Raw genomic sequence first — 24,902 nt, 5'->3', positions numbered from 1 at the left:
CGGCATGAATGCTGGATGCTTTCATTAGCTTGCAGCTCCCACTATGCCAAGCATTCAAAGTACACTGCGGGGTTGGGGGGGAGCCTATAGCAGGCATTTGCTCAGGGAGAATGCTTTTGGGAAAGACTGTATATCATTTTAATATTTTGATTACTTTTACAACTTCAAACAAGCCCAAGTCGTTTCTAAAATTCGAGGTCATAAACCAGAACATAGTTACCTCCCTGAATTTCAACTCAAATTCTCATCTTCATCTAATAGGATGCCAGGAAACAGAAAAGAGCCTGTTACCAAAAACTTCGATAAAATTCAGTTAAATTATCCAGATGGTTTTCATTCCACAAAAAATACTAAACCAGCAGTTTGCAGACCATAGCATCTTCTACATACACAAAATAAAGAGAAAACAATACACAAGTGGAAAGTGCAAATGCTGAGCCCATTATATTTGTGTTCCAGCAGAAATGCAACACAATCAATACAATCTTGGAGTTCTAGAGCACCCATCTTTCTGCTGCCAAGGGTGCTCTGCAACTGTAGTGCCACCAAATAAAGTGCACACAGTTCCTAGTTTGACCACTTATTTTTTCCCATGCTACATGCAGAAAGGAACTGCATTTCCATCACACAGCTCCCAAAGCAAGGCATTCCTTATAGCACTACAAGAAGCCAAACAGCACCTACTGAACAACCTATGTACTTTGGATGACTCTGCAAGCAGCCAAATTTAGCATTTCTCCAAAGCATAGCCTGATTCTGTAGCTCTTAAATACAGGAAAAACTGTCTTAGATTAAATAGTGATTACAGAATTGGAATTTCAAGAGCTGTGAAAGTCCTTGCCACAAAAAATAAACCCACTGAAAAGAGACAAGGACAGATACTGCGATTTTCTGCACTGTGTTATTTAATAAACCTCAATGCAAGGGTATTAAATTACAGATGGGAAACATGCAGCACATAGTTGTATGACAACACCAGAAATCTTTCAAATCCACCACTAGCAGAATTAGAAAACTGATCAGAAAGATCAGGAAGAGATGAGCCATGGAAAAACATCTCTGCAGTTACAGATGGATATTCATCCCTTTTACACAGCATCTCACTAAAACGTTTCATAGCAACGGGGCAGGAGTTATCAGATAGCAGGGGATGAGACTGGTAACCATACAAACCAGTACCATTCTCCAGCTCGCAGCACACCTCAGAAACGAGATGAGAAACCAGGCTGGTGAGCAAACCCAACACTTAAACAAGGAGGAGCTGTAAGAAACTACTGAAGCATTTCTTCTCTAGATCATTAATATGTTTTTTTTCCTGCAGTACTGCTGGTTTTCCATATCAGCCAGCCAGTATGGCACAGACAAGAGCATCACCATGATCTGCTGAACATTGTACCATATTGATAGCGCATTGCTGCTCTCACAGTCCTTTGGGAGAGCAGGACCTGTCATCTTCCGTGTGCCTCTGTCTCTGTGTCTACCTTAAATAGCTGCAATGCCCAGACTGCCCAGGAGAAGCTCTGGGTATGAAAATGGTGGGATTACCAGCTGAGACTGCGATCACCATCAGAGGTGCTCCAGGTCACAGCTGACTGCAAGAGCCACTTTTTCTCACCAGCCTCCTTTCATTGAGCTGGCACGCAGCGCGACGCTCGGCACAGCAGAACGGCATTCGGGAACGTGAGATCATTGGACCTGTTCCTCTGCAGGTCTATTTATAGTCTCAAGTGGTGCTGCAAGGCCAAAGGCCAAATGGTCAACGGTTTCAAAGAGCAAGTCCCTCAAGATCCCACCTGAGACCCAAGAACAGACACACCCTCCAGATCTGTGCAAGAGGCCACTGCAGACCCAGAGGAGGGAAATTTTGTCCTATGGAGATCATGGTACCCCAACACAACTCTTAAAAGCACCTTCATTAGAAAGGCTAAGCAAGAAATCTTTCTTGCTTAGCCTCCTCCACAAACGAGGACTCCTTTGGAGAGACAGTAATTACTGCCTACTCAGAGGGATCTCTCCCAGAAAGCAGGAGGCTGCTGTGGAGGCAGGGTGGCCGATTCCTTTGGGAAATACCAAAAATGCTGCAAGAAAGACCCCTCCCAGCTCTGCAAATGTGCAGCAGTGCCAGGCCCCTTCCAGCCAGCCCTGTTTTCTTTGCAGGGGCAGCTCCAGCACCTTCGAGATCCTCGTAACAGGCAGATCCTTTTCACATTTTTCTACATTACTTGACACACTTGAAAAACAAAGTCCTTGCTGGCCCACAGCATCTTCAGGGCAAGCAGCTCCCACAGCACAGCTCTGTACAGTAAATATCAAAAGCTGTATTACCTGGGAAGCAAATTATCACTTGCAGAATAGTTTTGCAATTAGACTGAAACTATAAATTGTGCAACAAGCCAAATCAAAAAAAACAAGTTTGTGATAGAGACATAATCTTATTTCATCTCCTGCCTTACTCGCTTCACTCCTTTGTAACTCACTTCCATACAGATTCAAGCTTCTCTTGCTGTATCGCTAATGATTTCACATTTCTAAAAAATTAAGCGCTTTTAAGAAATGATGTATACTTGTCTTCACTCTTAATATCTACCTTTGCCTGACAGCTTCCTCACCAATATACACCACTCGGAGAGGCCCTTTGGCCACCAGCACCATCAGAGAGTCCATACCACCCTTTGACTTCCTTGCCTTCCTGTAACAATTCAGGAATCTCTGGTTCCCATAACCCTAAAGATGTTTTCCCTTCATCCAAATAACTGTGCCCCAAATATCATCACTCGTATTTCAAGCAGGTACCCATATTTCATGCTGTGGCCCCAACCACAGAGATTTGGACAACTGCCTTTTAGAAACAAATGAAGCTGAAAACAATCCAATTTCTGAGTACATCTTCCTTGCTTCCTGGTAGGGCTGCTCCACTTTGTACAAATAACTATTTTCTGGAGCAGGGTGAGAACCACCACAGGCGAATGCTCACTCCCCTGCATTACCAAGCCACTCCTGCCCCTACTAGTTCAATGAATACTATACAAGGCAAAACAGACTAGCTTCTGCAAAAGAGACACCTCAAAAAGCCCATGGTTTATTGGTTTGGACACTCCGAAGGACGGTAGACATGTTCATTCCCATGTTTTGAGTCACAGACAGGACTGGAACTCAAAACTTCTGTGTCCCGAGTGGATAAAGCTGGGGTAGGGGGATGTCGTACTACCTGCTCTTCCTCATCTCTGTAAGAGCACACCTATCTTTGGCATGTCGCTCCGAGAAACGTTTAACAACAGCTCACCTAGACCAGACAACCAAGTCGTCAAGGGACAGCGTTCAACGCCAACACCAGCCTCTTAAACCCTTCACTGGCTGACTCAGGCAATCCCCCACTCCACATGCTGGTTTTCACAGGCCTTCTTTGAAGCCAGCTTTCCCTCATGCCTTCTGTAAGGAACCTAGACACCTAGCTCATGGGGTTTTTTTTAATTCCACTAGGCAGCAGAACACGAAAATGAGATGATGCAATGCTAAACCAAAGTTCCCCTTATGAATATAGCCCTAGGTGCCCAACAGGATGTGACAGGTGGACAGGCAGGCGAGCCAAGGAGGAGGATGAGGTCACAAAATGAGCAGTTGCACAGCATACTACTAATCTTAAATTCCAAACTCATTATGCACAAGCCCAACAAACAAAGGAGCAGCTTAACAGATTCACAATGTGCCTTCTCCAAGGGTGGAATAATTATTTATCAGATAGCAACCTTCGTGTTACAACAGCAATAAATAAATAAAGGATCCCAGCAACTCTACTGAACTGTGCCACTAGACAGACTGACATCTGGGATGTGCCTTTAGCATGGCTGAGCTTGGGTAGAATTGTAAATATTTGGTACAAATAAAATAAAGCTTGCTAGACTGAGCAGAAACCCAAACACAGTAGTTAATGGCATCCGAGGGGACCCACCACAAGAGCCCCACACATCCCTGAACTCCTTCCAGCTCCCAATGAACAACTGAAAAGAGTTTTTCCCCCTTTGCTTTTCTGTAAGATCATTCCTTCCTGCATGTATACACATCTCAGTATCACTCTGATTTCATTCTCCCAGGTTGCAACTGTTATTTATTCAGGCTGAAGTCCACAAACATTATAAAAAGGGTTCAGTTTGTTCCCTCTACCTCTGTACTCCTAGTTTGGCTTTACAGCTGCATATTAACATCCAGGGACACATCCAGAAAAAGAATTTCCAAAGTCAGTCATATTTTATACAAACTCTCCCCTTCTTTATTTAGATAAAACCCAAAGAATCCTGAAAGGAAACAGTAAATGTGCACAAAACATACCCAGCCAGGTTCTCCCACTCAGATACCTCAATGATCCTTTTCCATCTCTATGGTATTATTCCGACTTCCCAGTTTGGAGCTCCAGGACCACAACCCCCCCTTGGCCATATTCCCCATCTCTTGCCATCTGACAGCTTCCAAAGTCTGCTCCCATCTTCTCACCCTGAAACAGTTCCCAGCTGATTTAGCTCCATCCCAAGTTTTCTAGCTGCCTGCTTCTCCTCCAGAAAGAATCACAGTAATTCCTATTTTCTGCATGTGTTTACACGTTACAACAGGATGGCTGGGTATAAGACCAGTAACGATCATTCATTGTTCCCGTCTCCATTCTCTGAAGCATCCTTCTTTCGGGGCATTCCAGCTGTTCCCACTTCTTCTTGTTACTTTTCTCCGGTTTCCAGATCCCAACAACCCTGCCCTACTAGGTTTCTACCATTCACACAGCACTTTGTGTTGTCACATACAGCAAAGAGAAGAAACGGTGTCTCAGCATCCTAAGGTTACAGGCAAGCTTTGACAATATCTGTTACTGGTGTGATGCTTTAAACACATTAAACTTGGCAAGCTTCCAGCACCTAAATATCTCAAAGCTGATCAACATCTTTCCAAGTACCCAAAACACTAATTTTCACTATGTAAAGTCCTTCTCTCACAGAATTCATCATAAATAAATTCTGTAGTGTAACAGTAGGCCAAACCAGGCACATAATCCTCGCACACAGACAAACGAAGCTTGCCTTTGTAGGTTTGAACAGACACAAACCTCCTTCCTACTCCCTGCAACTTCAATGGTCTCTTCACAAGCAGCCTCACAAGATGGTCCGAGAAGACCAGACCCCCCCAGCATGCCCCACCCAGCCACTCCAGCCTAAGCAGCAGGTTCAGATGGGTTTATGCCCATTTTGTGTCAAAAGAGCAGCACACACGGAGGCACAACGTACCTGTGAAACTAGATGACCGTTTTTTGGGGAGCATTTAAGAAGGATGAATCCAGTTCTTCCAAGAGATGGGAAGTGCCACATTGTCTCAAATGCGACTGTTTCCCTTAGCCAAAACGTCCCTATGAAATATCGACTGCAGGATCAATCTCCAGCCGCCTGACACCATACCTGTGGTATTCTAGAGTGAGAGAAAAAAGGTCTGAAAAGGAGGTATTTGTTTGTTCTTGATGCTCATTTCTCCAAGTAATACAGAATTCACAAACTCCACATCTGCAAATGTATGTCTGCCTACATCCTAAAGGAATAATCTTCATGGGAACTGATTTAAAAAAAACTTGTTTACTGTTAGAGGCTGTTAATTACAACATTAAAATACTAGCCCGAACCCTGCATTAAACTTGCATTCTGTTTTACATAGCAGCATACGTAACAATCATCACAGCAAGCAGCTCTGTTGGCTCATGCTGGAAGAAGTAATTATATATCACAGCAACACATTTTTGCTCTTCAACCTGCCAGTCCAGTCCATGCAGCAGCTGTGAGCAGCAGGTCAGGGCGGGGGGGAGCATACAGAGGGTTTCTACATAATCACTTACCACCGAAGGAAAAAAAGCTATAAACCACCAGACCCTGGCTTGCATACTTGGCAGACAGCTGCTAACACAAACATTACAGCAGCCCTTGCAGCAGAGATGTTACCAGAAAAAATGAGCTCGATCCAAAGGCACTATTAGTGGTTAAAGTATTAGCCAGCAGTTGTATTGCAAGTCTTCCTTATCAATTTTCACAATTTTTGTACTTGTACCAGTGATACCCACACCATCCTCTTTCACATGGACACTCCTACACCCTCTTTGAAACACTTATTTTCAGATGAAGCCCACAGGCAACAACAACGAGGGCTTATGCAAGTTGCAAGCTGAAACTCTGGCCAAAGATAGTGGGACAGAGCCCTTTCAAAAGGCACCCCAAAATTGCTAGTGCCCATCCACAGCAAGAGCAGACCCTTGGCATGTCTAACATAGGAAGCCACATGTAACCTCCACCTCAGAGATGGGCTGGAGGACAGGCTGGTCTGTTTCAGACTGTATTACAGTCTTTCCTTCCAGTGAACCTAAGTATTCCAATCTTGACACTCAAAAGCAGCATCAGCTTTTTTTACAGCTGTTGCAGATAAAGCAGTAGCACTGTTATATTATGAATATGCAACAATATTCCTTTTCCTGTGCTGCTTTTCCCCAGTATGAAATGAAGTGTAAAACTACATGCAAGCCACTAATTGTCCTGTTACTGTTTAGCTGCTGGGATTATTTAAAAAAATAATCTAATCACAGTTCTAGTATAATATGATAGTGATGCAATAGTTAACGGTCCAGCAAAATCTGCCATGCCATGTTGCTTAACCACATTGTCTTTGTTGCAGCAAAAATGATATTAGAAGACAGTGAGTTTTACCAAATGAAAATGTTACAACCAAGGTATTTCAAAAACTTTTCAAATCCAAAATAGAACGAGACAGACAATAATGGCCAAGAGCCTGACCAGCTTAATGGAAGTTGGACTCTCATTTTGTTCTCAACACTGAAACAGCAGATCGTTCTCGGAAGACAATTAACAGCCAACATGCAATTTCAATTTTTAGCAGAAAAGTAAACAGAAAATTACTCTTTCCATTTCATTTTCAAAGTCTTAAAGTGTGTTGCTTCGGAAAGCAAACCTACAAATAGGAGGACAGCATAGTAAGTGACGGAACAGGTCTCTCCTGTACCCTCATTTTTAAGCAGCTGTACAGATTTCTTCCCATTAAACTTTTAATTCATAGAATGTGGTGAGAGGCTGAATTTGTTTATAAAGTAACACATCTGCAAGTCCCTTCTGCTCTCGTTTCCCAGTTTTCTTCTAGACACTGACCAAACCGTACAGCAGGAATTAGTCACGCTGCCTACCACCGTGCTGGAAAGGACCTCTAATACATCACCCTAAGCGCCAAATAAAAACATACACAGCGCAGAATAAGCTCCGCAATGACTTGTTAATGACAACTGGTAGGTTCACAGCAGCCCCAAAAATTCTGGTCCAGAGGCTTGTGAAATTACCTCCGCTACATGCAGGGAAATGAGCAGTACCGGGGCATCCCAGCTATCCATCAGCAGGGCTGCTTCGGTTTATTTTCAGCCATTTAAAAGGCAGAAAATTTATTGATTCAAATTATCACCTGGATTCTGTAAATCGATAGCAACCAGCGAGGGAAGCTTCCTGCTCACCAGAAAGTTATGGATTTATTTCATGCAGAGTGCATATGTACTTACAAACAACTAATACGGCCAGCAGTCTGATAAATAAAAAGAAAATACTTGTGTGCTAGAAGATGCACAGTCAGTGCAGTCAGCTCAGCCTCAAAATATCTGTGCACGCTCTGATCAGCTTGGCAGCTAAACAAAATCCTCCCAAGGAAAGCAGGCTAGGGAAGCAAAAAGGTGACGTTCAAAAGTTCGTATCAAAGCAAACGCTGAACTGAATTTCATGGGCTATTTCTGTTTCCATGCTAAATAGCAAAGGCCTACTGCAAATAACAGAGCGAGAGTTTCGCAGAAGAGAAAAGGTCAACCAGGATCCCTCACCATGGAAAATGCTCTGCTACAGAGAGGCAGCAGCACCGGCTCCCAGTATAAAGAAGTACAAAGAAATACCGCTTATTGTCTCCACATGTTTATACAATAGACACTCCAATTGCAGACTTTCCTCTTAAGACTGTTTTCAAAAATAAAAGAGTATAAAAAGATGTGGCGAGGGTTTCCTACCCAGTGAAGCGAATTTCAGGTGCAGAATAAACATGGGATTATTGACTCACTCACAAAAATGTTACCGGAGAGATTTCAAAGAGATGTACTTTTGGCTTAGCTCTACTCCCACTAACGTCGGTTAAGACTTTTACCATTGACTTCAGTCAGTGCTAGCCTACGTATCACTTTAAACTCAGCTATTATTACCTTTCAGTTTAAAATATGTAACATTCCTCCGTAACAGACGGAAAAATATTTCAGGAACTTTTTAAATCTGTTCCTCCAAGATACTTTTTTTTTTTTTTTTTTTTAAAAACACACTGAGACGCGGTTCCTGGATGCAAGCACATGTGACCTGTTCTAAATAAAGGATATTTTCCACTTCTTGCACAACTGGAACAGATATAAGCAGTAGCTTGAACAAACTGCATTGCAGAACCCAACCAGAATATAAAACACTTGAATAAGATCCATAAATAGCAGTAATATGAAAAGACTACCTCCAATAAGGCACAAACTCAATGTTGAGAAGCCTAATGTAATCAAGTTCAAATTTAATCACGCTGCAAAGTTCATTTACAAAATTAAATTTGATCATCTGCGGACTAAGGCACTTTAAAAAAGTCCTCTTTGGCTCCAGAGTAAGTGCACAGTGTAAAAATGGGTGACTCTTCGGTGAAATTAATATTTCCTCAACAAACACTGTGTATTAAAAGGGAAGTTTTCACTAAATCGAGACTGCAATGTTTAGCACAGCACCAGAAGAAGAAAAAAAAAGCGGGGGGGGGGGGGGAGGGGGGGGAGTGTTTTACAGAGGATCCTAACTGGATAAAGTACTAGTTGATATAAGTAAAATGTTCAAGGTTGACGTTAAAAAATTAAATATTAAAAGCATTTGGACACCAGGAATGATGAGAATTTTATAAAAACATCACTGCTTAATAATGACAAACTCCACGTCTCAATGCTATTGCTCATAAAGCAAGAATAAGCTTCCTAAAAAACTATCATGCAACTTAAAAGCATTTCCTAATAATATTTTCCACTGAAAATACTTCAGTAACTGCATCATTCACGTACTTTTTAACCACTCTGAAAATAAATAAGCTACGAAAGGGCAACAGAAAATAGCACAAACAGCAGTAATTTACCTCCAGGTACGTGGTTTTATTAAGAGCAAGGCAGTAAATTACAACAGCCGACAATAATTTGCTGGCACTTGCTAGGTCGCGTGTGCCATCCAAATGGACACACATTGCAGAGAACCAAAAAACAGAGAAAAACAATTGAATACAGAAATTTTTTTGTTGCATTTGGCACATCTGGGTTGGTTCAGATGGCCCTGCGCGAAGGCAGACTGTGAAGTCTTTACTTCCAGATACCAGTTTGATATCCAAAACATCGCTTTAGTAAGTCAAATGATTTAAAGAATCCACATTAGCAGTACGACAGATCTAACTTAAGCCTACGGTGCCCTGATGACTGCATGCAGACATCTCAGTACCTGTGCTTACTTTCGGTAATAACTGATTCTTTTCTTCCACTGATTGCCTGAAAATAAAACTCCATTGATTTCATTGTGCAGTTTGTACCAGAGAAGAAATCTTATTTACTTGTTCATTACACAAACACATATATAATTAAGCATATGTACTTATAAATTAAAACTATTATCCTTTGGGAATACGGCAGAAGAGGAATAAAGTATGAATGTGAGGGGAAAAAAAAATAAATCTCATTGTCTTAACGGCTAGTCATACAGCCCAGCTTCCTCCCACAGTGAAAAGTGACTCTGGAGAAACCAAAGCAACTGAAACATCTTCTCAGTTTTCAAAGACATTCAACCACAGCAAATTCCAGAGAACCCTTAAATGCATCTAGGACTTAGCACAAGAAGCTAACTTCGCATGAGTCCGAGGGGCTTAGGAAATATGGTTGGAACTGAGGTATCTCAGCCCCATGTATTCTCTCCATCCCTTGTGATTAAAGCTTTTTGCTGGGCTTACATTTTTCCTTGGCCTCTAGCATTCAATTGTGGTTTGGCCTAAGTTAGTACAGTATTTACTGCAAAAAGCTTTTATTATCGGACCCCTTGTGGCTTTGGATTGCAGAGTTGAATTATGAAATACGGATGGAGTAACTGCGAGGGCACACTGAAGAGGAGAAATAAAGATTTCTGCGTGTCATATATTGGAAAACAAGCAATCTGGGAGGAAATGAATACGAGAGTTTTACTGAGTGAAAGACAGCAATATCAGCAGGGCTGAGTTAAACTGGGCAACAAAAAAAAGTTCCTTCTTGGTTCAGAACACTGGCATTCTTCCATATTCAGAGTTGGGATTTTTTTTCAATGTACTCACAATTTCAGCTGCTATGAGTAAACCAAGGATGCTTCTCAACTCTTATGGTTAAAGATCAGCAAAAGCCCTGAAGGTTGCTAGGAAATCAGTAGTTCTCACCAGGGAAAAAGAGTAGGTTGCTATTTAGACTCATCTCCTAACATCAGCTATTGCTTCTGGTTTGCCTGCTCCCCAGGCACCTTTCCAGGGCAAACCTGTGGAGAAGATGGTAAGAAAGCAATTCCCACAGCCACAGTCCCATCGCTACACCACGCTGACCTGGTGCTATTCCACTGACTGCTGTGCAATTACTCCTGATTTACATCCACAAGAGAAAGCAGGAGGGTGATGCCGGATACCTTTGATAATCATCGGTCAGACTGGTTTCAGGCCCGAGCAAAGCTAAAGGACTACAGAAGTCCTCTTAGATTACAATCTGCACATCATGAAGCAAACAGGTTTGCGAGCAACTTTTGCGTCCTGTTATCATCAAGTTTTATCAGCCTGGCTCCAGGGACAGGTTTATATGGACCTGGCAGGGGCCCCTGGCTCCTTTGCTTCTTCATCTCCCACAAGACTAGGAAGACAACTGAGACTCTACCTCGAGGTAAGAGCTGTACGTGAGCTGGGCAGGCTCCACGCTGAGGTTAACATGTCAGTTCACTATCTGCCAGAAAAACCATGGCTTGTTATTCCACCCTTGGGGCTCCCTCTTCTTGTATGGATGGGTACGTGTGGAGGGACAGGGAGGTAGACTGGGGCAAGCTGGTGATCTCTCCTATCCAACAAGCCCTCCTGGAAACAGCAGAACAGATGCTGGTCTGAGGCACCACCAAGATGTCCGGTGACTCGCACGGGGAACCTTTAAACCCCAAGGGCAGGCAGTGCTGACTCTGCAGGAATGCCAGGTGAGAACGTACTGGGGCAATTCACTCCAGAGAAGTTTGAAGTGTCAACATTTAGATGGCCAAATACTCCAGTGCTTCATTACAGGGTGTCTTTATTACCTCTTCAGCCTGAGAGAAGTGAACAACGCAGGAATGCATTCAGGTCCCAAAGCATCAAGTCACAGGAATTAAAAGTAGTTGGAACATCTGTGCAAGGTCAAATGCAGACCTGGTATCTAAGCTCCATGCCCACGCCACCTGAAGGCACAGACAAACTGCTGACTACAACACGGACAACCATAAAGGGACACCTCCTGCACACCAGTTAGGACCTCCAGCTGGTGCAGACAGAACTATTTGACAACAACGTGAGGCACCAGCACCCCACCATCCACCCTGCAACTGCTGCACTCCACTGGCAACACGGATACTGAAGCCAGAGCCCCGTGGGTCTCCCATCACAGCTGGAACCCACCACTGCTGGTGAACCCATCTTCTCCGTGCTGTCCTTTCTCCACACATTAGCTAGGCTCCCAGCTAATTACCTGGATAATGGCAACTTCCCCACACAGCCTTGGGAGGGCAGAGAAGTTCTGGCAGCTTTGGTTAGGTTGGCTGGCACGTCAGGCTGTGAAAGGCTGCACATCACCACCACTGCGTGCACCATCAGCAATACCAACGGTTCAACGTGAGGTAAGGCTGCCCTGAAGACAGGCCGCAGGAGGTGGCTCCAGATTTGCCAGCCCTTGCGACAGCAGCAGAATTTTTAGCATCTTTTACTACAAGACCTTCAATGTTTCTGAAACATTTAGAGCATCATCAAAAATCCATTTATTTGCTTTGAAGTGTGTCTGACAGGCAGTACAATCCAAGCTCATTCTAGCATGTTTTTTTTTAATATTTACCTTCCCATTCATTTTTCAACTGCACGCACAGACGTACGAAGAGCATTGTTCAAAACTAAAAACCATGAATATAAAGACAGGCCTACAGCAGACTTGATTACAAACATGATACAGTCGCAGCAATGACCTTATATTCAGCTGAGCACTGCTTAGGAGAGCATTGTGATGAAATGGAGGGTTCATAACCAACCTTACCGAGTACTTAGAATGAAAAAACAGAGGAGGGAGAAACATGCCGTTGCTGGCAAGGTGGATGCTCGAGGGACGGGAGAGCGTTTGCAGTCTTTTTCCAGCACTAGGACGGAAAGCAGGTACCTAACATTCAGCAAGGGAGAGGAACACACACCGCCTTATTTCCCTTTAAAGACTGTATCTATGCGACGCAGCCGCTCCAGATAAGAACAATGCATATATCTCGGGGAAAAAAATACTTTGACGTACGTAGGCAAAAGTTTCCAGTCCCCAGGCAATTGCAAGTAACAAAGCTGCTCTCAAAGTCAAAAAAAAAAAAAAAGAAAAGAAAAAAAGAACCCAAAACAACCTCACACGCCACAAGACCTTGCAACAATCTGCAGCTTCGCGCTGACCCCACCCGAGCGCCGCCGCACCTGCGGGGGGCGCGGGGCGCAGAGGCGGCGGTGCCCCGCGGGGGCGGGTGCCGCCGGTGCCCGGCCCCCCTCAGCGGAGCCCGCGGCGGCGGGGGCTCCCCGGCGCGACAGCGAGGCCCCGCACGGCCAACAATGCCCTTTACATAAGGCCGGCCCGGCCCGCCCTGCCGCCCGACAACGCCGCTATTATGGCAGGAAGCGCTAAATGGCCGCCCCGCCGCGCAGGATGCCTCCCCTCAGCCCGGGGGTTCAGCGCTCGCCCCCGGCCTGACTCAGCGCGGGGACCCGCCGCCGCGCCGCGCCGCCCCGGCCCCGCAGCGCGGGGGCACCGCGTCCTCCGCCCGTCCCACCTGCTCTTGAGGGGCTGGCTCTTCAGCTCGTAGTAGGTCTTGGGCTCCTCGTGGAACTCCTCGCCCACCTCGAAGTCCGGCACGATCCCCGACTCCGCCTGCATCGTCGCCGCCGCCGCTGCGAGAGGGAGAGACGGGAGGTTACCGCCGCGCCGAGCCCAGCCGCGCCGCCCGCTCCCGCACACAGACAGCGCCGCCGCCCGCCCCGCCTGGGACTTGTAGTCCGCCCCGGGGCCGGCCCGGCCGCCTCCGCCCGCTGCGCACTACAACTCCCGCCGGGCCGCGCCGCGCCGGGAAGGGACGGGACGGGACGGGACGGGACGGGAAGGAAGGGAAGGGAAGGGCCGGGCCGGGCCGGGCCGGGCCCGCCGCTGTCAGCCGGGGGCGGGGGCGCCGAGAGCAGCCGAGCCGTGCCCGCCACCTGCCGCCCCCTCCCTTCCCTCGGCCCCCGCTCCGCCCCGGAGGGCTGACGTCACACGGCTCTGACGACAGGCAGTCGGCAGAGGTGCCGCGCGTGACGTCAAGCCTCCCCTCAGCTCCACAGGAGCGCAGGCTGCGATCGCTCCGTCCGCTGCTGGCGCTCCGCAAAGAACGGCGGGTTCGCCGCGGCGGCGGGGGGGCTCGGCCGGCCCCTGCACGCAGGCAGCGGCAGCAAGGGCAGGTAGAAACGCAAAGGGCTCTTCGTCACACCCTTGAAAACGCCTGGCAAAGGGTCCTGTCAAATGTACCGGCGGGCGGGGGGTGTCCGGCAGCACAACACCGTTCCCGGGCGGCTTCAGAGTCGGGCATGGGCCTCGTCAGGGGGTCAGTCAGAGGCCGCGGCGGGGGTTGCGTGAGGCAGAGGAGGGGGTGATGGGCTTGAGCGCCAACAACAGAGGAGATCTAGGGGCGGTAGGGGGTGGGACGTTTATGGTCACTTATTTTGCCGGGTACAAAAATGATGGGCTTTCACGTGCCAGGACTGTTTGCACTTTTCAAAGTAAGTTCTCAGCACAAGAATTTATAGCTCTAAGAGGCTTCCTTCAAACTTTATGTGCCTTTATAAATAGGCAAAAGCTCATAAACATTGCAAAGAAAGGCGCTATAAAATTAAATATTTGAGAGCCAGCTGAGTTTCAATTATTTGGAGCAGAAATTTTTTAATGCCGCCTCATCTTCCAGGTTGGCTCCTGCAGGCTTAGGAAACAAAGAGCAGGTATCTTTGAACACAGAGGTAAGTCTCTGCCATACTCCATCATACCGCAGCAGGCGCCGGGTCCCAGGAACAGCAGAAGCGGGAGGGCTGGGTGGGAGGGTGGGCGAGGAGGTCTCGGCACAGGGGGATTCGGGTGCTGTCAGGGATCGGAGACGTCCCATGCCTGCCCAGCCGCTGTGAGTGATGGGGTTGGTCCCTCTTTGGGTTCAAAGACCCTGGGGGTGGAGGGTCCCATTCTGGACTTGTTAAATGATCCTGTTTGGCCTTGCTTGTTCTCTTCAGTTTGGGGTTTTGGTTCCGCAGGGAGCTGGATTTCGGGAGCGGGGCTCTGTTCCCATGCTCACAAGGGGCTGTGTATCAGCATTGACCATCAGGATGCTCCCCTTTACAATCCAGAGGGCGAGAAACCTTCCTCAGCTCCGTCCTGCCTCCTTACCCACTGTGATGTTAGGGTGACAGGGACCTTCCAGTTCAGAAATGCCATAGGAAGTGTCATTCATGGCATTTCCCCAGAGCTTTGGCTTCACTAAATGAAGTCGCAGCACAACTCAAAGGCCCAGGACATTTGAGGATGCTGTTGGTAACTGATGCCTAATAATTCTGGTGCCATTGTATCACTCGCAGCTAAAATCACACCACTCCTGTTGTATCAGCGCAGCACCACTAACTCCAGCAAACCGGATAAGCCAGAAAAGAGGCTTTTCCACACATCCTTGTCCTTGGTCACCGCTGCCAAGGCTGCCCGGGAGCAGCGGCCCTGGCTGCGGGGCGATTCCCCCTGGCTGGGGCTGTGGGGCTTGGTGCTGTACAGGGGACGGCTCGCACCTGAACAGCCAGGAGCCCCGCTCGTTTCAGGCAACACGAGATTTGATAAAATAAAACCAAGCAAGAATTTTAGCTTGGCTTAGAAATTTAGGTCCCAGATTATTATGCAGCTGCCAAACTCCAAGCAATGACTTAATAGCAAGAGTAATTACTTTAATGAATCAGATACAACAAATTGGATAAGGCCCTGAAGAATGTTCTTTTGAGCCCACATTGGCAGATGGCTGGGATAGCTCGACAGAGGAGTAGGCTTGCTAACAGTGCTTTGCACAAAAAAAGCAACCAACAAACAAACAATTAAAAACAACTTAGAAGAAACCCACTGCTAAGCTACATTTACAGCCTGCGTCTCTGTGGGTTGGGGGGGGTTTCTTTTGAACTATGTTTTCATGAGTGAAGAAATGCTACATGATTTGTTGCAAAGGAGTACGCAGCAGGACTCATCTCTTTGTAATGACTTTGCTTCTATTTTTCCAGGTGTAAAAATGAGATACTCTTTTCTGCTGTTCAAAATGTATAGTTTATGGGCTTTCAGTTCTGTTTTAATTATAGCGCGAGTTGTAAAGAGCTAAGATCTAGTATGCAAATATATGTCCTAGGCAATGCTGCTTCACTTGAGATATCGCAGCTTCAGTAGAGCTGGCATGTACAGCTCACAAGGAGAGAGGAAGCTGGTTTTCTTTTCATCAGACCATGAAGCTTTTATTTCTGTCTTTCCTCCTTCCTCTGTGCAATGCAAAGTTTGTATGTGGTGTTCGGATGGGGGCAATTTCTCATTGCACCTGGGCTAACTGGGACCTTCACACTATTTTACCGAGTCATACAAAGCTTTCTTCTATTCATAATAGATGTCATTTGTGTTTATAATATTTTTTTTAGAGTTTATCTTTCAGGATGAAGGAACAATACTTCCACTGTGCCTAAGCAGGATACTAATATGTAAGCATGCCCCAAAACAAACAAGATGCTTAAAGGGGAATTCTATTATGCCAATATTGCAGTTTGACTGCCATAAAGAAAATTAAATTAAACCCAAAATACATATTAGGTGAAATTAGAGATGAAGTGACTATTGTGTTGACACAGGGTTTTGATTTCTGTATAGTTATTCTAGATAGCTGTATTTCTGTTCTCAGCTGTGTTGAGTGTTTTCCAGTCATGGATGTCAAACTGCTTTAGGGAGGAGAGTAAGAACGATTATCACATTTAGCAAAGTGAAAAACAACACAGAAAGGTCATTTGTCAAACATCAAATCAGTGGCAGAGCATGAACTTTAATCTAGTGTTTGCATTATGGGCATAACCCTACTACAACTCTTACCAGGTAGGTTTTCTGCAGCATTGTCACTCCACTAAGGGCGATGACCTGCGAGCAAGTCCCAAACACACTCTAGGAGGTAAAGTCAGGTTTCACTGGGGATACAGCCACATAATCAGATTTAGGGATCACCGGGAATGCAAAGCTTGGTTTTCTATTACCTGAAACTGGCCTCAGTTTCAAGAATCATTTAATACAAATTATAGCCAGAATAAAGCAAACAACTGCATCTATATTGACAACTACATGTTAGTTTGTTCCCTGGAAGATAATATTCTGTTTGCCAACTTTTTTTTTTTAATTGTTCTTTTTTTCAAATGGAATGAAATGTTCATGCCTTGTTAACTCCTTCCTGGAGTCACAGATTAACATCTAGCAGTATAGGCAGTCTCAGTGCCTATGTGGCACTTCAGTCTTGTTCTTCACCCAAACTAACATAACCCCCTCCAAAAGCCATGAGCTACTTTGGGCTCCCCAGCTCTGCTTAGCTGCGCAGTGCCGCACAGACATCCTCTCTGTGGTCAGCATTGTTCAGCTATTTTTCAACTGATGGGTCTGATATTGCTAAAGCTGTTAAAATATGCATTCAGCTTATTAGATGAATTCTCCTTTTCAGACTGGATTCTCATCAAGTCTGAGAAGGAAGCACGGAGGTTCAGGAGGCTGAAGGGCTTTGGCCATGCAGCTCCCCTGGAGAAGGGTTTCTCAGGAGACGCAGCTCTTCCTCATTCTGAACCAACATTTCCTGTGATTTCAGCAGTGATTTTCAAGATACTGTGGGGTGAACAATTTAATGTGCAGCAAGCACGTTGGGCAGAGCTGCTATTTCCCCCCTCCCTGTGATTACTCTTTGCAATTCCTTCATTTGTGGTATTTTCACTTATAATTCTCGTAATTTGTATTTTTCTTCTTCTGGCCTACAAGTACCATTTAAAATGGTTCTCCCATCGGTAATGTTACTCAAACCACAGTCTGGGGATCTGTAGTTGACAGCAGGAAGCAGCAACATGGATCGATACCTCTATAAGCAGGCAAAAAATTGACACCTGAATCAGCAGATTTGAAAGTTCCCAGTTTGAAAGAATTGCCCCCCACCAACTATTTGTGCATTCATTTGAAGGGGAATGGAAGCAGTCAATGCTGCTATTCAAAAAAAAAAATAAACAGACATGTGACTTAATTTTGAAAAAAGTTCCCAGACCTTTGCATTCATACTCTGTATCTCATACACTGAAATTCGGGAACAGAATGCAATTTACCCCTGCAGAATAAAAGACAAGAAGTCATTATTGCTCTTTATCTCCCTGCAAGGCAGAAGACTTGTTTAAAAGCTTTCACCATTGACTACGGAAAGAAAGGTGGCATTTAAGTGAGAGCTTCCAGTACCCGTGGAGAGATTACGTACAGTCTCACAGGAACATCCCTGTCCTGTTTCTTTGCCCTGCCAGCTGCATATATTGCCAGTTAAAATCTCCCATCCCCAAGACCTCATGTAAATTATTTCACTCTTCCAGGTCAGCTCCAGCAGAAAGCCCCTCTCTGCCCACACTCTTTGTCATTCTGCCTCATTTCTTGTCCCAGTTTCTTCTTTCCAGCCACATCTGTTTCTTTGCAGACCCCCAGTCTGCCACCCATTCTCCTTCCCTCCCCAGCCGCCATCCCGTCTCTTTGCTCACCCAAGACGCGTTCCCCCTATCTCAGACCTCAGCTCCCTCCACCTCCCAGTGACACCCTCATGCATTTATTCAGAGTTTAATCACAGCTTCTGCCTACCCTGAATGCTATTTGAGTTTTGTCTCCCATAAGGTGCAGTTTCCATCCTTTCTGCTTTCAAATCGAGGGGTTTCCTTCTCTCCATTCCCTGCACTCAGGAAAATAAACCAAACAAGCATCTCTCAGCATAAGCTCCCTACACACAGCAGCTCAGAAGTGTAACGGCAGGGAAATCCTGCTCCCATTGAGGATGGGATGTCCAAGAGGGATGAAACCCATGGAAATTTAACTGCTGCTCTGCTGTGCGTATACCAGTTACAGTTTTTCAAAGCATTACCATTTAGCCTGATTGTCACAAGAGCAGCACGTGGCTTATCTCTGACATCATACATGAAAACCAGTAGCCACATACAGCGAGATAATTCCTCCAAGTTTTGTCAGTTCGCATGCAGGGCTTTGCTAGACAGCCAGCGGCAACCAGATGTTTTGAGAGGGAATCCAAAAATTATTTTCTGAGGGAGAACAACGGGCCAGCCACCCCACGTCTCGGCAGGACAGCCTTGCTCTCCACAGCTTGCCCCACACAAGATGCTGTTGCCAGTTGTAATAATTTCACTCTTAAGTTTGGCATCTGCTTCTCTTAGAAAAAGTTTTGAGTTCTCAGATTGAAAATGGGCCCCCTCATTACATGAATACCCCAGGAGAAATAAGCAGAATTCATATTTTAAAATATAGTTTCTAAGTCTGTGTCATCAGTTTGGAACAAAGTCTGAAACCCTGTCAGTCCCAGGGTGGTTTTATCAGTAGAATTGAAGCTGATAATTCTGCAGCTGGGGCTCCTGAATGAATTGTGTTACTCTAATGAATCATGCACTAATTCTTAGTCCTCCCTTTCTTCATCTCTGCCATATTTGGATAGGTAACGGAAGAATTCAAGGGGGAACTGGACAATCTCTGTTGTTCAATATCCTTGTTTTGATCTTCATATGTTCCTCTTTCCAGACGCTAACTCATGACACTGGTTAGCAACAGCAGCAGTGGCACAAACAGAAGCTGCAAGAGCACTGTCATTCTGACTTGGCTTCAGGAAAAAAAAATAGCCTAGATGGGGGATTAAGTCATTCCTTCTGGTTCTTCATCAAAAGAATAGCCTTCATGGTTTCCACATTAAAGACTGAGCTTGGTGCTAAAGGCAGATGTTCGTAGGTCCAAATGGAGGGTGCCAGGGCATCACAACTGCCTCTGCAGGGACAAATGTTCTATCTTCCCTGGTCTGGGGAGGTATTCAGGGAAGGGATTTGCAGGATGGAGAAAAGGCACCTGAGGACTCTCACCTTCAGTCCATGGCCTGGAGAGGAGGATCTGACAGGCTCTAGACCAGGCTCCCAGCCAGTGACATCCAGTCACCCTTGGATATGGTGGTGCGTTTGCAAGCTGAGAGGTAGGCAGTTGGGCTTTTCTTGATGTGAAAGCTGAGGTTCTCCTGAGCTAATACAACTCTAAGAACTACCGCCTTGAGAAAGACAAATCCAAGGCCAAGAACAAAGTCAGAAGAGTTGGCAGCAGGCTACGTGTGACCAGCGTCTCCCGAGGACTGGAGCATTATTCTCCCAGTGGGAAATAATTTGGGTCTTGCTTCTCAAAGACCACTGCAGGAAGGCATGCAAACTCAGCCTGCTGAGCTCTGCTGGGCTTTTGCAAGCTCTCTGGGAGAGGGAGAGGCAGTGGCAGAAACAGCCAGAACTGGACCCCAGCAGGCACAGCCGACTGGCACTCAAGACACAGCCGTAGGCAGGCTGGGAACAGCCATTTGAAACTCAGTAAAAGTCCATAGAATAAAGTTTGTGAGGGCAACCTCATTTGGCTAGCACAGCACTATAAATCCAATTAATTAAACTGGTGCAAAGGCCAAAGCAGACAGAGATAAACCAGGTTAAACTCTCACTTATGCTGATTTAATGTAATTCGGTACAGTATCAGTGCTAGTTAAACTGATTATAGAGTTAGCTGGTTTAAATACATTTGCCCTAAGTACTGGCGCTGCCTTAACTAGACTGCTTTAAAATCAAAAGCTAACTGAACACCTCTGCCAATTTTTCCCTGTTGTATTTAAACCAGTACAACAACTGTAGAGGCACATAAGAAACTGCTTTTATTGAGAAAAGAGGACTTGGCCCAGCAGCGCTGGTCTCCGGCACCTTATTCTCAGCTTTCCTGAGAAACTGTGTCATCTTCACATCAACAACACTTAGGTCTAAATTTGTTTCCTGAAAATCCTATTATAAAAGGTGAGACCAAAATCACAGCCCATTTTTCAAAATACACATAATCTCATCAATTTAGGGGCAAGGTGTTTGTTTTCTTTTCCACTCTCCAATAATAGGTTTGAATAGAAAAAAGCACAGATTTTTCAGTGTAAACTTTCTCAAGCTTTCTATTTTGATGCAGTCCTGTAAATGCTTCCCTGTGCTTTGTCTGTCTTTTGAGAGAGATTTCATTGCAAGTGCTATTTGAAGAGAACAAGGCTTTTTTTTTTAACATTACAAATATGAACATTTGTAGTTAGTAGTCACAACGAGCTCAAATACCAAAACCTTCATATTTCTGCTTTACATCAGGCCTTTACACACACATCAGGAAACACAAACCTTCCCCAAATGTCTTAAAATACTTACCCACCTGAAATCAGAATAAAATATTAAATATTATTTTATTAAATATTAAAATATTCCCCACCTGAAGTCAGAATGCTTTTGGGTTTTCTCATCTCCAGTATTTCTACTGCAATTCATTTCTATATCACCACCTAAAGAGTTTATCTTCAAACAAAAACTAAGCCGTGAGAGAATCAGAAATCCAAAGATTAAAAAAAAAAAGTCTTTAGTATATAAAGCCCACTGAGACTTGTGGGGTTTTTAAAGCAGAGGAATTAAAGGATAAGGGCCAATTTGCTGAATTTTTTTGTTACCTTTCACACTTCTGGATGTGCAAAAAGGATGCCCTCACCTAGCAAAGCAGTGTGGCAAGTATTTTAAATCCGTATTATACAGAAATAATTGGTAGCATCAAGGGCCAAAACTATGTATAGTCGAGATCAAAACTGCCCATACAAAAAAAAGGATTCCCAAAACTCTTCTTGAGTGATCATTAAGTGCTTTACTCATAATGTGTGTCTGCTTCAGAAACCCCACAGGGATTTAATACTTTTTCTTTTTTTCCTCTTTCCTCTCAGCAGGCTGCCATTTGATCTGAACAGGCAATGTAAGTCTGTGTCATTGCCTCCATCTACCTGGAAAGGATAATTTGCCAGAGGATTTTTCTTTGAAAGCAAGAGGCTTTGTTAAAAAAAGGGAAGTTAAAGGCCTGATAACTCAGCCCGACATGCTAAATGTGGATCTGTCAGACCCATTGCCAACTTGTGAAGGCAGGCGCCTGATTCATCAGCCATGAAGAAAGGATGCCCCTTCCCTCAGCATAAATCCAGGGATGAGTTTGAATGTTTACTTCAAATATGTGCGTACAAGAAGCAGAAAATAACGCAACTTGCCCAGTAATATGCCTTTGTATTTTTGCCCCTCTATTTGCATCCCTCCGTCAGCTCTTAGCCCACGCTTCTTTTTGTTCTGTGCTCATCCAGCACTTGTTCCTGTCGGTTTTGGCCTGCGAAGAGGCAGGGCACAATGCTCACATCAGCTCTCACTTGGATCTTCTCTGGTCACCCAACTAACACCAGGGCACCCAAATGTGGGAGCAGCGTTTAACTGCTCGATCGCCCTAGGTGCTCCTTTGGCAAATGCCCCTTTGACTGCACGACCACAAAGCTAACGACCAGCATTAGCTTTGAAACCTTGGGGGAGCATCAGTGTACACAAAACACGTAGCCACGGCCCATGGGCCTGCCACGCACAGTGCAACGACCCCGACGATATAGCTTGAATCACTACTGCTTGTTTTGGAGGGTTCATTTTGGCAGTCCTTTGGGAAGCACCAATACCAACACTACTTTCTGCATTAAGAGACTCGATAAGGAATAGCGCAGCCTGGACCAAATTGTACACAGCTAAGTGACTTGAATACATGAACAGACACACATGGTTTAACCTTCCACACCCTGCTAGATGATGTAGTCCATGAGAACAGGGTATTCAAACTGCTTCAGATGGCCTCAATTATTTAGCACAGCAGCTTTCATGGATACAGCTAAAGTGAGCTGACTTCTCTCCAAGGAGCTAGTCAGTAAGAAAGTCAGACCTGGAGCTCATGTTGTCTGCTTTCGCAGAAGCTAATGCCATTACTGTGGCAAAATGGAATGAAAAGTACACTCTGTACTGTTGTGGGAGAATGGAGAAAATACCCTCTAGTGATTTCCATGAAAAGTCATTGCACAGCTGGCCTTAACCCAAAGTTATTTGCAACCAAAGGCCTTGCTCAGAAGCAAGCTAAGTCTACTTGGTAGGTGTTAATCTAGAGCAGCCAAAGTTACCTGATTGCGTTACCTGCCCATGCTCACCTGGGCTGTCCTTGACAGAAATGGAGGACATCTCTGGCAAGCTACGGACCTCTGTTTGCCTATGGATGTCCAAGCAGTGCAGAGTAGCCACCACTTCTTTGGTCCAAAATTATAAATGAGTATCAAGGAACCCAGTACTTGCCTCACACCCATAACTGCATGTAGCTAATTAGCCCTGATCATTGCCAGAACCTCCATAAGTCTTTTAAATGTCAATAAAAGCAAAGAGGAGGCTACATGTTGTAGCTCACAGTGATGTTCAGATACATACTAGCAGGAGTTCCTGCATGAGTTATACCTGATCCTTATCAGGCGAGAGCTATTTCTGAAGTAGATTGATCTGTCGGGAGCTGATAAAGCCTGTCTCACTTAATTTTCCCTGAGAGTGACAGGATTTACTGGAACCAGGGATGTATTGGGGGCTACAAGTACTGTAGGATCAGAGCTCAAGATGTGTGGAAAGCCTGAAGAAGGTGCTGTCCAAGCCAAGGAACCCAAGTCTTGCTTCTTACAAAGAGCTCAATCCTGCCCCACTCATGTCAGGTGACATGGCATAAGAAATCTTAATACCTTTCTATCCTTTCATGGAAAATCGTCTTCCTCCCCATGAAGCAGGGTTATTAATCAGGTGCCACATTTCTGATCCACTGCAAGTGCAAAAGGGGCTACCTCAAGCCACCGTGATGTCCTGTGTCTTGCCGAGATATAATCAAATATGTGGTTGAGGCTGACTCTCATAAGCCCCTGCAGAGCAATGCACACGAGGTCAGTTAGCACCTCTGGGACAAGGGCAGTCATTTCCACTCCGGGCATGAAAGCCCCTCAGGTCTCTGCTACCAGGGCTGTTCGGGTGCCCACCTGCGGTTTTCACTATTGCCTGCAAAACGGCAAAAGGCTGTGCACCCCTTTTCCACCCCCTCCTTCTGCAAGGCACTGGGTTTGACTCCTGCCAAACTGCTAAGCAAGAAGCCCACAGTCACTGTCCCTGCTCTGGTGTATGCATCAGAGATGTCAGGACTGCTGGATGCTGCTTTGAAAGGCCAAGGAAGGGCCACCTATTGGTCACCCGAAGTTCTGTCAGATAGAAAATAAAAATACATAATTTATAATTTCTACATATTATTAGCAGAAGCAGCACAAGGTGCAGTCACTGGCACTTCCCTGTATCCTAATTGTTCATAAAGCTTTCCTTGATGTTAGCAAGTCTATTAATAAAGCGTTGCAAGCAATCAGAACTGCTCCATCAGCCTGGGAGGGGGAGTGTTGGTGACATCATGTTCCAGCTGAAAGTCATGCAAAATCCTCTATACCTTCTTCTGAAAGACATCGGCATCATCAGCAACTGTAAATATGCAATCACCGCATCTTGTAATTAATGGGAAGTCACCGGCCCAGTGAGCACTGCAGATCCTCTTCCACTGGCGGTGAGCGAACAGGATTCTTGTCCGGCTTGGGCATTATCAGTAAAATTCAGCAGCATATCCAAATACAAAGAAAAAAGACTTAACCATATGCTGACCTTCACAGGTCTGCTGTACCCTCTTGGTTTCAGTTGTGTGGCTGAGCATGGACTGTAGCTACCCTGGCCATCGGCTCCCTTGGCAAGTGGAGAGAGCTTTGCCGTGGGTTTCAGCAGTAGGGTTATGTCTTTGCTGACTGCAGACACATTTGAAACCCCACATCAGCACTCTGGGGAGATGCTGTCTGAGCTCATTGCAGAGTGTTAATACTGGAAAGATCATGTAGGCCTCATTAGGAAATAGTTTTGTTCTTGAGTCTCTGTCTTATTTTTTAAAGGACTCAGGAGACAACAGAACTACCACATTTCCTCTTTACACTCAGTTTTCTGATCGGGGCCTGAAGTGCTCACTGCCAGATGTTGCCCTGTTTTCATACAATCCATGTGACACAGGCATCGGTGCCAGCAGCTACGTTTGCCTGTGACGTCAATGCACACAGCAGCCAGGAAAAAGTTCCGTGGGTAGCTAACTGAGGCATACATGCAAGGTCATATATTTTAGATACAGTGTTTTGGTGGGATTTCTAAACATCTCAAGCCGCGTGTCTTGCTTAAACCACCAAACATCAAGCTGCTCCTGCTCAACATCACACCACCCCCATGCCTATTCTTTGTCATCATTCTTGCACACGCATTGTGCTATTGATGATACTTAGATATATTATTTTAAGTGAAGAAATAAG

At 45.3% G+C, this 24,902-nt stretch overlaps 1 protein-coding gene and 1 long non-coding RNA gene across 6 annotated transcripts in view; one reads left to right on the top strand and one right to left on the bottom strand.

Annotated features, from left to right (window-relative positions):
• MITF (melanocyte inducing transcription factor) overlaps positions 1–13,577 on the bottom strand; it is a 112,438-nt gene extending 98,861 nt beyond the window's left edge. For 2 of the 5 annotated variants that reach the window (XM_087743095.1, XM_087743097.1), the window contains exon 1: positions 13,140–13,573. In XM_087743095.1, coding sequence (XP_087599221.1) covers positions 13,140–13,243 — 104 coding nt within the window. In that variant the 5' untranslated portion in view covers positions 13,244–13,573. Of the gene's footprint in view, positions 1–5,267; positions 5,446–13,139 lie in introns of all 5 variants that reach the window. The other 3 variants (XM_087743096.1, XM_087743098.1, XM_087743100.1) reach the window with 2 other exon arrangements.
• An 85-nt stretch (positions 13,578–13,662) lies between these two features.
• Positions 13,663–24,143, top strand: LOC148050092 (uncharacterized). Its single transcript, XR_015701215.1, has 3 exons — positions 13,663–13,800; positions 14,301–14,352; positions 21,423–24,143. It is a non-coding gene; the product is annotated as an uncharacterized LOC148050092 (long non-coding RNA).
• The last annotated feature ends 759 nt before the right edge of the window (positions 24,144–24,902 follow it).

This window comes from Nipponia nippon, unplaced genomic scaffold (genome assembly GCF_047370975.1).
Source record: "Nipponia nippon isolate SJK-2023a ecotype South Korea unplaced genomic scaffold, ASM4737097v1 scaffold_9, whole genome shotgun sequence".
Classification (NCBI taxonomy): Eukaryota; Metazoa; Chordata; class Aves; order Pelecaniformes; family Threskiornithidae; genus Nipponia; species Nipponia nippon.
Note: the sequence above shows the minus strand (reverse complement) of the source record. Positions and strands in the feature narration are given on the sequence as shown.